At 48.9% G+C, this 12411-nt stretch overlaps 1 protein-coding gene across 1 annotated transcript in view; it reads right to left on the bottom strand.

The window, feature by feature from the left end:
• IGF2R (insulin like growth factor 2 receptor) overlaps window positions 1-12411 on the bottom strand; it is a 1933894-nt gene that overhangs the window by 1201270 nt on the left and 720213 nt on the right. Inside the window, exons 22-23 of the mRNA XM_078648980.1 lie at window positions 6962-7136; window positions 5524-5694 (exon numbers count right to left, since the gene is read on the bottom strand). Coding sequence (XP_078505106.1) covers window positions 5524-5694; window positions 6962-7136 — 346 coding nt within the window. The remainder of the gene's footprint in view (window positions 1-5523; window positions 5695-6961; window positions 7137-12411) is intronic.

Genomic DNA, 12411 nt, shown 5'->3' with positions numbered 1-12411 from the left:
TTTAGTTTTCTTGCTTTGATCTTATGATCAGCGAGTGCTCCACTCTGCTGTGTAAAAACTTTGGGCACTGCTACTGCAGGTCAGTGCTGAGTAGTAGAGGTAACACCAGACTCCTTTGCATTTATGTTAGCTCATTAAGGCAGTGCCATTCAATCAATCAATCAATCAGTGAATTTGTAAAGTGCACTACTCACCCGTGAGGGTCTCAAGGCGCTGAGGGGAGGGCGTGCTGCTACTGCTCGAAGAGCCAGGTCTTGAGGAGTCTTCTGAAGGTGAACCGGTCTTGGGTCTGTCGCAGGTGGGTAGGGAGGGTGTTCCAGGTCTTGGCGGCGAGGAAGGAGAAGGATCTGCTGCCGGAGGTTGTTAGTTGGATGCGTGGGACGGGGGCGAGGACAAGGCTGGCGGGCGGAGGTGTAGAAGTGGAGTCTGTTGTTCAGGTAGGCTGGTCCGGTGTTGTGGAGTGGTTTGTGTGCGTGGGTGAGGAGCTTGAAGGTGATCCTCTTGTTGACGGGGAGCCAGTGCAGGTCTCTTAGGTGGGAGGTGATGTGGCTGCGTCGAGGGATGTTGAGGATCAGGCGGGCGGAGGCGTTCTGGATGTGTTGCAGCAGTCATAGGTGTCTGGCCGGGATTCCTGCGTAGAGTGTGTTGCCGTAGTCCAGCCTGCTGCTGACGTGGGCTTGGGTCACTGTTCTTCTGGTTTCGGTCGAGATCCACTTGTCAAGTCAAGTCAAGTCAAGTCAAAGAATTTATATAGCGCGCTTCATACCCAGAGGGTCTCAAGGCGCTTGAGGAGGGGTGGGAAATTACTTGTCAAATATCCACGTTTTAAGTTGCTTTCTGAATGCTAGGTGGTTCTGGGTAAGGCGAAGGTAAGTGGGAAGTGAGTTCCAGGTTTTAGCTGCCAGGTAGGAGAAGGATCTGCCTCCCATGGTGGTTTTGTTGATGCGAGGTACCGTGGCGAGGGCTTGGTTGGATGATCGTAGCTGGCGGGAGGGGGTGTAGAAGGACAGTCGTGTGTTGAGGCATTCTGGTCCGATTTCGTAGAGTGATTTGTGTGCGTGGGTTAGGAGTCGGAAAGTGATCCTCTTATTGACGGGAAGCCAGTGGAGGTTTTTCAGGTGACCAGAGATATGTTCTTTGCGTGGGATGTCTAGTATGAGCCTGGCTGATGCGTTCTGGATTCGTTGGAGTTTTTTCATGAGTTTAGCGGTAGTACCGGCGTAGAGGGTGTTTCCATAGTCCAGTCGGCTCGTGACCAGAGCGTGGGTGACCGTTTTCCTAGTTTCGGTGGGGATCCAACAAATTTTTTTTTTGAGCATGCGAAGAATGTTGAAGCAGGATGAGGAGACGGCGTTGACTTGTCTGTTCATCGAAAGTGAGGAATCCAGGATGATGCCCAGGTTCCGTGCGTGGTCTGTCGGGATGGGTGCTTTTCCAAGGGCTTCTGGCCACCACGAGTCGTCCCATGCAGAGGGGGAAGTACCTAAGATGAGGACTTCTGTTTTATCTGAGTTCAGTCTCAGACGGCTGTGTTTCATCCATTCGGCTACTTCTTTCATTCCTTCGTGTAGGTTAGTTTTGGCGGTGCTAGGGTCATTGGTGAGTGAGAGGATCAGTTGAGTGTCATCCGCGTAGGAGATGATGTTGAGGTTGTGTTGGCGTGCGATGGCCGCGAGGGGGCTCATGTATACGTTGAAAAGGGTGGGGCTGAGTGAAGATCCTTGTGGTACGCCGCAGATGACTTCAGTGGCCTCTGACTTGAATGGTGGAAGGCGGACTCTCTGGGTTCTTCCGGTGAGGAACGAGGTGATCCATTCTAGTGCTTTTCCTTGGATTCCGATGTTTCTGAGACGCTGTAGGAGGGTACTATGGCAGACTGTGTTGAAGGCTGCGGAGAGGTCGAGGAGGATGAGGGCGACTGTGTCTCCATTGTCCAGTAGAGTTCGAATGTCTGTTGCTGCGATGAGTGCGGTCTCAGTGCTGTGTTTTGCTCGGAAGCCGGACTGTGAGGAGTCGAGGGATTTGTTGGCTTCGAGGAAGGCAGCGAGCTGGTTGTTGACAGCTTTCTCGATGACTTTGGCCGGGAATGGAAGGAGCGAGATGGGACGGTAGTTTTTGAGTTCGGTGGGGTCCGCTGTGGGTTTTTTCAGAAGGGCGCTGAGTTCAGCGTGTTTCCAGCTTTCCGGGAAGGTGGCGAAGTTGAGGGAGCAGTTGATGACGTCTCGGAGGTGCGGTGCTATGATGGAGTCTGCTTTGTTGAAGATGTGGTGAGGGCATGGGTCTGAGGGGGATCCTGAGTGGATAGAGTTCATCAGGCGGATGGTGTCCTCAGTGGAGATTGGCTTCCAGTCGTTAAGGGTGTTCGAGGGGGGTGAAGGTCTAGCATGTGGTTCGGTGGGTTGGTCTCCAGGTTGGTTGTCGAAGCTGTTGTGGATGTCTGCAATTTTGTTGTGGAAGAATGAGGCTAGGGAGTCGCAGAGGGCTTGAGAGGGGGTGATGTCGTTAGAGTTGGCCGAGGGATTGGTAAATTCCTTGACGATGTTGAAAAGTTCCTTGCTGTTGTGGGCGTTGCTATCTAGTCGGTCCTTGAGGGCGCTTTTCTTGGCCTTTCGAATCAGTTGGTGGTGTATGCGGGTGGCGTTTTTGAAGGCGTCCTTGGTGCTGGAGGTTGGGTCTTTTTTCCAGTTCTTCTCAAGGGAGCGGCAGAGTTTCTTGGATTTCTTAAGATCATCGTTGAACCAGGAGGCCTTCTTGCTGCCAAGTTTGATTTGTCGTTTTTTCAGTGGTGCTAGGATGTCGGCGCTGTTGGATAACCATAGTGTGAGGTTGGTGGCGGCTTGGTCGGGGTTTGAGGAGTGGGCTGGGGGGTTTAGAAGAAGCGATGAGGAGATCTGGTCGATGGTGATTTTGTTCCAGTTTCTTTGCAGAGTTGGTTGGGGGTGGTTGTTGGGTTTGGGCTTGTTGTAGGTAAAGTGAACGCAGCTGTGGTCGGTCCAGAGGAGAGCCGTAGTGTGTCTGAAGGAGAGATGATTGCTGGAGGTGAAGATTGGGTCGAGTGTGTGACCTGCGATGTGGGTGGGGGAAGTGACCAGTTGTTTAAGTCCGAGGTTGGCGAGGTTGTCCAGAAGGGTGGTGGAGTTGCGGTCGTTGTTCTTTTCAAGGTGAAAGTTGAGGTCTCCCAGAAGGATGTAATCTTTGGAGGATGTAATCTTGTAGATCCTGCGAAGCATGCAGAGGGTGTTGTAGCAGGAGGAGGAGATGGCGTTGACCTGCTTCGACATGGAGAGGGAGGAGTCTAGGATGAATCTTAGGTTGCGTGCATGGTCTGTGGGTGTTGGTGCTGTTCCCAGTGTGGTCGGCCACCTGGAGTCGTCCCAGGCACAGGGGGTGGGGCCGAAGAGGAGGACTTCTGTCTTGTCAGAGTTCAGTTTCAGGCAGCTGCTCCTCATCCAATCGGCGACAGCCTTCATTCCCTCGTGGAGGTTGGTTTTGGAGGTGTGCGGGTCCCTGGTGAGGGAGAGGATGAGCTGGGTGTCGTCGGCGTAGGAGATGATGTTCAGGTCGTGCTGGCGGGCTACTTGTGCGAGGGGGGCCATGTAGACGCTGAACAGGGTCGGGCTGAGTGATGAGCCCTGGGGTACACCGCAGGTGATGTCAGTGGCTTCGGATCATTTGTGGTGGCAGACGGTTACCTGCCTGGATGCTCTGCTCCAGTCTCCCTGCCGCTTCCCCATTCTCTCTACAGGTGCTAGGCCTTCTTTCCTCCAAGCTTCTCTAATACACAAGAACAGGCACACAGCAGTTAGGAATCTAGCAATCTACACAACCATAGGCAACAGCCATGCAATGATCACTCTCTATCACACTTACACGCACACTCAACAAGAGAGAAATTGTTAAAAGTCCTTAAGGTGAAGAGCTAAACACTCTGAATGCTAACAGCCCTCTTACACCACTCACAGCCTAGCAGAAATTTCTAAAAGCGCTTTCACACTCTAAGCAGAGTACCAGTAAAACATTATCTGTAGCATGGAACGACCCTTGTTTTCTAGCAGTCTTGCACTTCTGTCAGCACTTCAACACCCACCAGAATGGCAGTCACACACTATCAACAGAGCTTACACCCCGAGAGTAGAAGTGTGACACTACTGAGCACACTCACATCCCTCACAGACTAGCAGTCTCCATTTCCCTTACAGACTAGTACTCACATAAACTAGTAGCAGTCAACCCTCACAGATCAGCACTCAACCCTCACAGATCAGCACTCACCCACTACTGACTCACCTGTCACAGACTAACAGTCACACATTACCAGAAGCATTCTCACACCCATCACAAAATAAAGCCAACTGGTCTAGTTGATAACTGAAATAGCATCTTCACTTAGGGGTGAGTTTGTATGAGTGGTATTGTGGAAAAGTGATTGGATTTAAACAAGAATGAGTAAAAGGCTCGATGAATAGATGCATGTGTGCCAAGATGAGAAACTGGAAGCAATAATAAGAGACTGGGGGCATGAATGGATGGAAATATCAGGCACTAGCACTAAAAATCTAGACTCTTGGCTTTGCCAGTGCGTGTTAGGTTCCGGACTGTAACCTTAATGTCCATTTCATTTGAAGTTTTTTTTCCCTGCAAAACATGTTTTACTTTAGAAAAAATAATTGGCAAAGCCAACAGGAGTGGTCATGGCATGCCTTGTCTAATTATATTGCAAACCTATGCTTTAGGGATTAAGATTGTTGATATCTAAAGGTGGCTGGCATAAGTTTGCAAAAAAAGGAAAGAATAAGCAAACACTTGCCAGTTGTAACCCAAATAGGTCCGGTAACTCCTGATACATACCCCATGGGTATAATGAGATAACTTGTCTGTCCAAGAAGCAGTACAGATACTACATTGGTCTTTAAGCAAACCTATGCTTTAGGGATTAAGATTGTTGATATCTAAAGGTGGCTGGCATAAGTTTGCAAAAAAAGGAAAGAATAAGCAAACACTTGCCAGTTGTAACCCAAATAGGTCCGGTAACTCCTGATACATACCCCATGGGTATAATGAGATAACTTGTCTGTCCAAGAAGCAGTACAGATACTACATTGGTCTTTAAGCAGTGAACCGTGGACACAGACCGACTTTTAATTAGCGTAAATTACAGCCCACTGAAAGTTTTCCTTTCGTACAATCCAGAAACCGCATTGTATAATGTATCAACAGCTGTGAACTTTCAAGTGTGTAGGAAAGGGAGCTATGTCAACAAGTGAGAGTGGGCATATACTTTTTGGGACATTTTTCGTCACCTTAAAGCTAAACATTTTTGGTGAAATAAAAAAAAATAGAAAACTGAATCACTGGTGGTTTGTTTCTTCATTTGTTGAGGTTACCCGTCAAACCTTGAATTAGTGATACCGCCTATCAGTCAGGAACTGGAGTGATAGCAAACTATGCTGGGCGCCAAAGCCAAGGACAGACAACTTGTGCGGCTTGCATACTCTCCTGTGAGGGGTTCTTCCCACAACTTACCGGTAACCTGACAGTCCACGGGAGCAGGGCGGCAGGCCAAGGCTGTCTCAAACTGGAAAAAAGTGTCATACACGTTTGACGCGGTGTTGATGTCCTCGCGCACAAAAGTCATGTTGCCGGGGTACAAATCATCGTTGCACATAAACCGCACAATAAATTTATCAAATGCTCCTGGAAAAAAAAGAAATTGGCATCATTACTTCTAAGTGCACGTTATTACTTGCATTTTAGTTGCTCTAAAGGAAAACCAGTGGGAAAAGGAATACTAATTGCCCTGTCGCACTTTAACGTTGTACCGCTTTAGGCCTCACAAGGGTATGGAAACATCAGTGCTATAGAATACTATATGACAAATCATTGCAAGTCATTATCAGATGCGATAATTATCCGATCTAGATGCAAAATTAAAACTTGGCTTTTTGGTTCCTGTTAGGCTCTTACTGTTGTGCTCAACTTTTTTCTCTACTCGGCTTCCCAGCGCTGGGACACTTCATGTGCAGTATCCCTGTACTCTATGAATGCCATTAAAAAAATTAAGCTGGTAAAGAAAGGTGGCCTACTGCATTAAGCAGAAGAGGTGTCTTCAAGTCAAGGACTTTACATTTTTTTATATAATATATAAAGGATCAAGACAGGAAAAAAGTGTCCATGAATAAATGTGAAGGGATGCCTTCGATAGGGTGCCTTTTACAATTTTAATATCCTAAGCATTAGATCTACCAAGAGTGTTTTCCCACTGTAGATCCAGTAGTGGCTCCACCATGAGAAAAATCTGGTAAGTAAATATTTGGCAATGGTGCGGCCACCCCTCACACATAATCGCGGCCTTTGCAAAGTTCAAACCTCATGACAAAACTAGGATAAGAAAAGTATTGCTTCCAAGGAACATGGTAGAAAAGCAATTGACGTGAAGTGATGAAGGTAAAATAATAGAGGGCAGGGAGCAAGGTTCTAAATGGTCAGTGAAATAAAAGAAACACACAAAGAAAGTAATTTACTAAACCCAACTCTAGTGTCCTAGAATCAAGTCACAGCACAGCAAGCACGTGATACTATAGCCTTAGAGCCCAACATAGCGGGCTCTACCGTCCATTAAAGGACCAAGCTGAAGGTGAGGGCCTTTAACAAGGGAGCAGGCCTTTCATGGACGGTAGAGCCCGCTGCGGAGGGCTCTAAGGCTATTAGAACATTCCACCCCTAGAGGGCAGAATCTTCTAATTTGTAAAAACAAAGTCCTCTCAAATCAGAGGGGGTTTAAATCGCCTTGGGCTCAGAAAGGCCTTTGTTCAAAGCAACAGCTGTGACATTAAAAAAAAACGTTGGAATCTTGCTCTCCAGGCTTCAAGCCAGCCAGTAGAAGCCTGGAGCACTCCATTGTCTTCAATGGAACACTCGACATTCCAATGTTATAATACAACAGTAAGCGCGTCAAACATACCCGACTGCTTTACGTAATCCCCTCGGTAAGTGATGGTAATAAAGCCTTCAGATGACAACTCTAGGGTGTGTTGCAACCCGACTGGCCTCACAGGTTGGTTGTTTTCAAGTTCACAACCAGCAGCTGGCTTGCCATTTACAGACCCACATTCCTGGACAGCTCCACAAATTTTCAGCTAAGGATACAAAAGCATGAAAATAAAATTAATTTACCTCACTCCGCTCACTGACTCTTACGGGATTCTCATACTGGAAACATGAAATGCATAAACGGGTATCAAACAGCTACACTTAATACAATAGCAGTCCACCATTATGAAAATAGGTAAGCATTATTGGAAACCAATTGCAAGTGAGATTAGAAGGGTGAAATCAATTATGCAAAAAAGCTAACTGCTCAGTATTAATGAAGTCACTGATGCCAATCAAAGTACATACATCCTGCAATCAACAAAGTTCAACCTTGGGCATTAGGATAAAAGTGGTCCTGAGGACCGAGCAGAGTGTGAAAGGTTTCTTAGGCCAATTCAGTGGACATGTACTTTGCAGATCAGTAAAATGATTCTACAGTAATAAACAAGGGGAAAAGGGGCAATTATGGTCACTTTTTTTTAAATTTAGCATAGGTTTTTCCAAGGTAAAATTTGGTTGTGAAAAAAACCACGAACTGCTGAAAAAAAGGTCATTTAATGTTAATTGCAAGATGGAGTTTCATCGATTCGGGGTCTTTTTTTGGTGTGGTGGATTTTCACCCAGCGGTTCTTGAGATACAAGGCAAAAGTACATACCATGCATGCATTAGTACTGTATATTCCATTGTTAGCCTCGAAATGGACAAGTTACTTACTTTCGGTAATGCATTATCTGGTAGAGACATGGCCTGGCCGAAGATTCCTTACCTTTGAACTTCCAGGCATGAGGCTGGATCCAAAAGTTTTTTGAAAGCAGTACCCCTGCACGCCGGCAGATGGAGTTGGTCAACTCCGTGTGACATCGTCAGCGTCGTGTTCCTCGTCATCGTGACGTCCGCGACGTCAATATACCCACCACTCTGGTGCGCTGACGTCAGTATTTTCTCGACTTTCCATGGCAGAAGCACAGTGCAATGAAGTGACTAACCATGGTGTGTTAAAAAAAGAGACTAGGCCCCTGAATGGGAACAGCCCTGACACTCAAAACAATTCAGTAGTGCGGGGAGGATGGGAGGGTGGGTAAGGCATCTGCAGATAGACTATGTCTCAACCAGTTAAGGCTTTACTGAAGGTAAGTAACTTGTCCATCTGATATAGACATCTAGCCGCAGATTACTTACCTTTGAACATATTCCCAAGCAATATCATCCCCGGAGGTGAGACTGTGGAAAATCTTTAGACCAGAAAGTCCTGCAAGACAGAGCGGCCAAACAGGCCCTTCGTGTGAACCTGAGAATCAAGGCAACAGTAAACACAAGGAGATGAAGAACGGAGCGCTGAAACTTTTCAGACACTCACCCCCAGTCACAGATCTGGGTTAAATCCATCATCATTCTTTAGCTCACTTCGCCACCCCACTTCAGACACAGCTATATGCAAATCAGTCTTGACCCTGAGCCTCATGGGAACAGTCCAGCCCGAAGTGCAAAGCCAGTATTTCCCTGAACCGCAAACAAGTATACTGGGACCGGTTTCGGGGTAACGCCCCTCATCAGCCAGGCTGGCTTTAATCCAGTGGCAAAGTGAGCAAGGGACCAATGTCTGGGCATGCCACAGCAACTTACGAGGAACAAAGCAAACACAAGGAGATGATGGACGGAGCGCTGACACTTTTCACTCACCCCCAGTCACAGATCAGGGTTGAATCCATCATCATTCTTGGATCAAGGCAAAAGTGTCTGGCGAACGTGTGCCGAGACGCCCACGTGGCAGCTTGGCAGCTATCTGCAATTGGAACATCACGCTGAAGGAATGTGTTGGCGGCCTTCGCCATGGTGGGATGGGCCGCAAGCCCTTCAGGAGACTGTTTCCTTGGTAAGAGCAACATATTTTAATACAGAGGACAACACAGCATTACATTGTCCTAATTTGAAAAGCACGCCCCCTCTTTGCTGCCATTTACCCTATCGATCAAGGTAGAACAAGAATGCTCTTTTGGGGTCCAGACGGTGGAGATGCTCCTCTTCCTTATAAGAATGCGGATGTGCACAGAAAGTGGGCAGAGTAACACACTATCCCAGATGGAAGGATGTTACCACCTTAGGCTGAAAAGATGCCCTAGTCAGGAGTACTACTTTGTCCGGAAAGACGGTCAGGTAAGGAGGCTGGGATGACAGGGCCTGCAGTTCGCTCACCCTCCTGACAGAGGTGATTGCCCCCAAAAGGCTGTTTTAATAGTGAGCAGCTGTAGAGGACAGTTATGCAATGGCTCAAATGGAGCGCACATTAAAAAGGTAAGGACAAAATTAAGGTCCCACTGTGGCATAATAAAAGGGTTAGGGGAAAACAAATGGGTTCACCCAAACGAAAATCTCTGCACAAGAGGGGATTTGAAAAGTAAAACTTGATCTTGCAGCCGAAGAAAAGCAGTTAGGGCTGAAAGGTAGCTCTTCCAAGTGCACAGGGCAGAGCCCTGCTGGGACAAGAAAATAATAAACAGGAGGACATCGGACAAGGAGGCAGATGAGGGGTCAATAGACCTATCTGTACAATATTTACCAAAATTTGTTCCACCAGCAGGCGTACATTGACTTAGTTGAGGGATGACTGGCTGCCAAGATAACTCCACAGACTTCAGCAGGAAGGTCAAAAGCTGTCAACTGTCGCGGCTCAATCTCCACGCAAGAAGCGGGGAGTTGACAGGTTCGGGTGGAGAACCCTCCCCTGCTGCTGCGACAGAAGAATCTCATGAAGGGCCAGCCAGACTCTCTGTGCCCAGTCCAGAGCCACAACAACGATTTGTGCTCGGTCGCTACTGATCTTCTTGAGCACTCTGGGCAGGAGTGGTATGGGCAGAAAGGCGTACAGGAGGCCAGAGTTCCACTTGTGACGAAAAGTGTTGCAGAACAAGGTCCACCTTGGAAACGAACGTGCAAAACTGCTGACATTGCGTGATCTCTTTGGAGAAAAAATCTAACCAAGGCTCTACCCACCGCTGAAAGACACCTTGTACCACCTCCGGATGGAGACTGCACTCGTGTTCCGCAAGGCAACGTAGGCTGAGTTTGTCTGCTCTGACATTCAGAGAACCGGCCAGATGTTAAAACACCAGGGAAATACCCTGTTCCAGCAAAGTCCAGAGACGCAGGGCCTCTTGACAGAGGGTCTATGATCCCACACTGTCCTTTTTGCTGCAGTATCACATGGCGGTAGTGTTGTCCATTAATACCTGAACTAGCCTTCCTTTGATGGACGGTAAAAAGGTTTTCAGTGCCAATCGGATCGCCCGAAGCTCCAACAGGTTGATATGTAGCCTGGCTTCCACCAGAGACCAGAGTCCTCCGATCTACACCTCTCCCAGATGGCCGCCCCATCCCAGAAGGGATGCATCCGTCACTACTGTGAGATCTGGGTGGGGAAAGGAGAGGGATCGGTCTCTGACCCAATCGGGGTTTGTTAGCCACCACTGCAGGTCTTTCGCAGTGCCCTCCGATATCTGAACCATAGGTGAGACTTCCCTGATGCTATGTTCTTTGGAACTTCAGTTCCCACTGCAGAGCCCACATGTGCCACCTTGCAGGGTCCACAAGAAGGATGCACGAGGTTATGAGGCTCAACAGCCTCAGTCATTCTCACTGAAATCCAGGATCGAGGCTGAAACTTTGGTATCCTAGCCTGAATATTGTGGACTCGCCGCTTGGGAGGATAAGACCGAAACTGCCCTGTGTCCAGAATTGCCCCGATGAAAGGGAGCATCAGAGAGGGTCAGGTGGGATTCTGGCACATTGATAGTGAACCCCGGCGAGTGTAGGAGGTACGGTGTAGTCTGGAGGTGGGAGACAACTGCTTGGGAAGAGCCTGCCTTCAGCAACCAGGCATTGAGATAGGGGAAGACTTGAACCCATGATCTCCACAGATAAGCTGCCGCCACCACCATCGTCTTCGTGAACACCCAAGGGGCACAGGCGAGGTCAAAGGGGAGTACGGCAAATTGAAAATGCTCGTGGCCCACCGTAAGCCGCAGGTAGCAACAATGGGCAGGCAGAACGGGAACTTGGAAAAAGGCGTCCTGCAAGTCCAACGCTACCATCCAGTCTCCTGGGACAACGGTAGGAAGGACCCGAGCAATGGTGAGCATCTTGAACTTCTTCTTGAGGAAGTAGTTGAGGGCTCGGAGGTCGAGGATAGGACGATGGCCTCCGCCTTCTTTGGAACCACAAAATAGCGGGAACAACTGTGGCTTATTTCTGGCCCAGGAGCACACTCTATAGCTCCCTTGGCCAAGAGAGTCTGGACTTCCTTGCGGAGTCGGATAAGATGATCCTCTGTTAGCTGATTGTACTCTGGAGGCATGGATGGAGGGGTTGTCTCGAAGGGGAGGGCGTAGCCCAGTCAGGCTATTAGCAACACCACCTTTCCGAGGTGATGTCCCACCAGTGGTGGAGGTGAAAGCTTATTCAGCTACCAACTCAACATGGTCCGGGGTAGTTGGGGGGGGGGGGGGGGGGGGGGGAGTGAATCGACTAGAAAGGTTTTGCGGTGCAGGAGGAGATTGTGGCTTGGTCAACTTCTAGCCGCCCAAACCACGAGGTCGGGGTGAACCATGTCCACAGCCCCGCAAAGGTTGCTGAACGTGCGGGGCTCTCTGGCTGTAGTAAGGTTTGCACAGTTGGAAGCTCCTTCTGTAGCCACGAAAGGAGCGAAAAGCAGACACAGGCCCGGATGTTGTGGTGAGGGCTATGGACTTGGCTGTAGCCCGTGAGTCCTCTAAAACCCTCTAGCGCTGCATCTCTGCATCTGCTTTGTCTCCAAAGAGACAGGAGCCATCAAAGGGCATATCTATAGAATTAGCCTGGACATGCCCTGAAAATCGTGACGTCCTCAGCCAGGTGTGGCGTCGTATGGCCACTGTCGAGGAACTTGCTCTCCCTAGCAAGTTTGCTGTGTCCAAGCTAGATCGGATGGCTAACTTTGCTGCATCTCTCCCGTCTGAAATTGCTTGGTAGCAGAACCCGGTCCTCCTCCAAGACTCATGGCAGCACCAGCCCAACCGTATACCATAAAAGAATGGGAATAACGGCCCAAAAGGAATGCAGTGTTCACCAACCACAATGCTAGACTGGCGGAGCTGAACATTTTCTTCCCAAAGCTTTCCAGTCTTTTGGATTTCCTGTCCGGGGGTGCAGCAGGGAATGCGCCACAGGAAGTGGAAGCTTGGACCGCCAAGCTTTGTGGGCTGGGGTGGTGGGGTGGGCGGTGAGGAAATTTGGGTTGCCTGGTGCTGGGCGATGGCAGTGGGCAATCGTTCTGTTCACAGGAG

This window comes from Lissotriton helveticus, chromosome 6 (assembly GCF_964261635.1).
Source record: "Lissotriton helveticus chromosome 6, aLisHel1.1, whole genome shotgun sequence".
NCBI classification, from domain to species: Eukaryota; Metazoa; Chordata; class Amphibia; order Caudata; family Salamandridae; genus Lissotriton; species Lissotriton helveticus.
The sequence above is the reverse complement of the archived record's forward strand: the minus strand, read 5'-3'. Positions and strand labels throughout refer to the sequence as shown.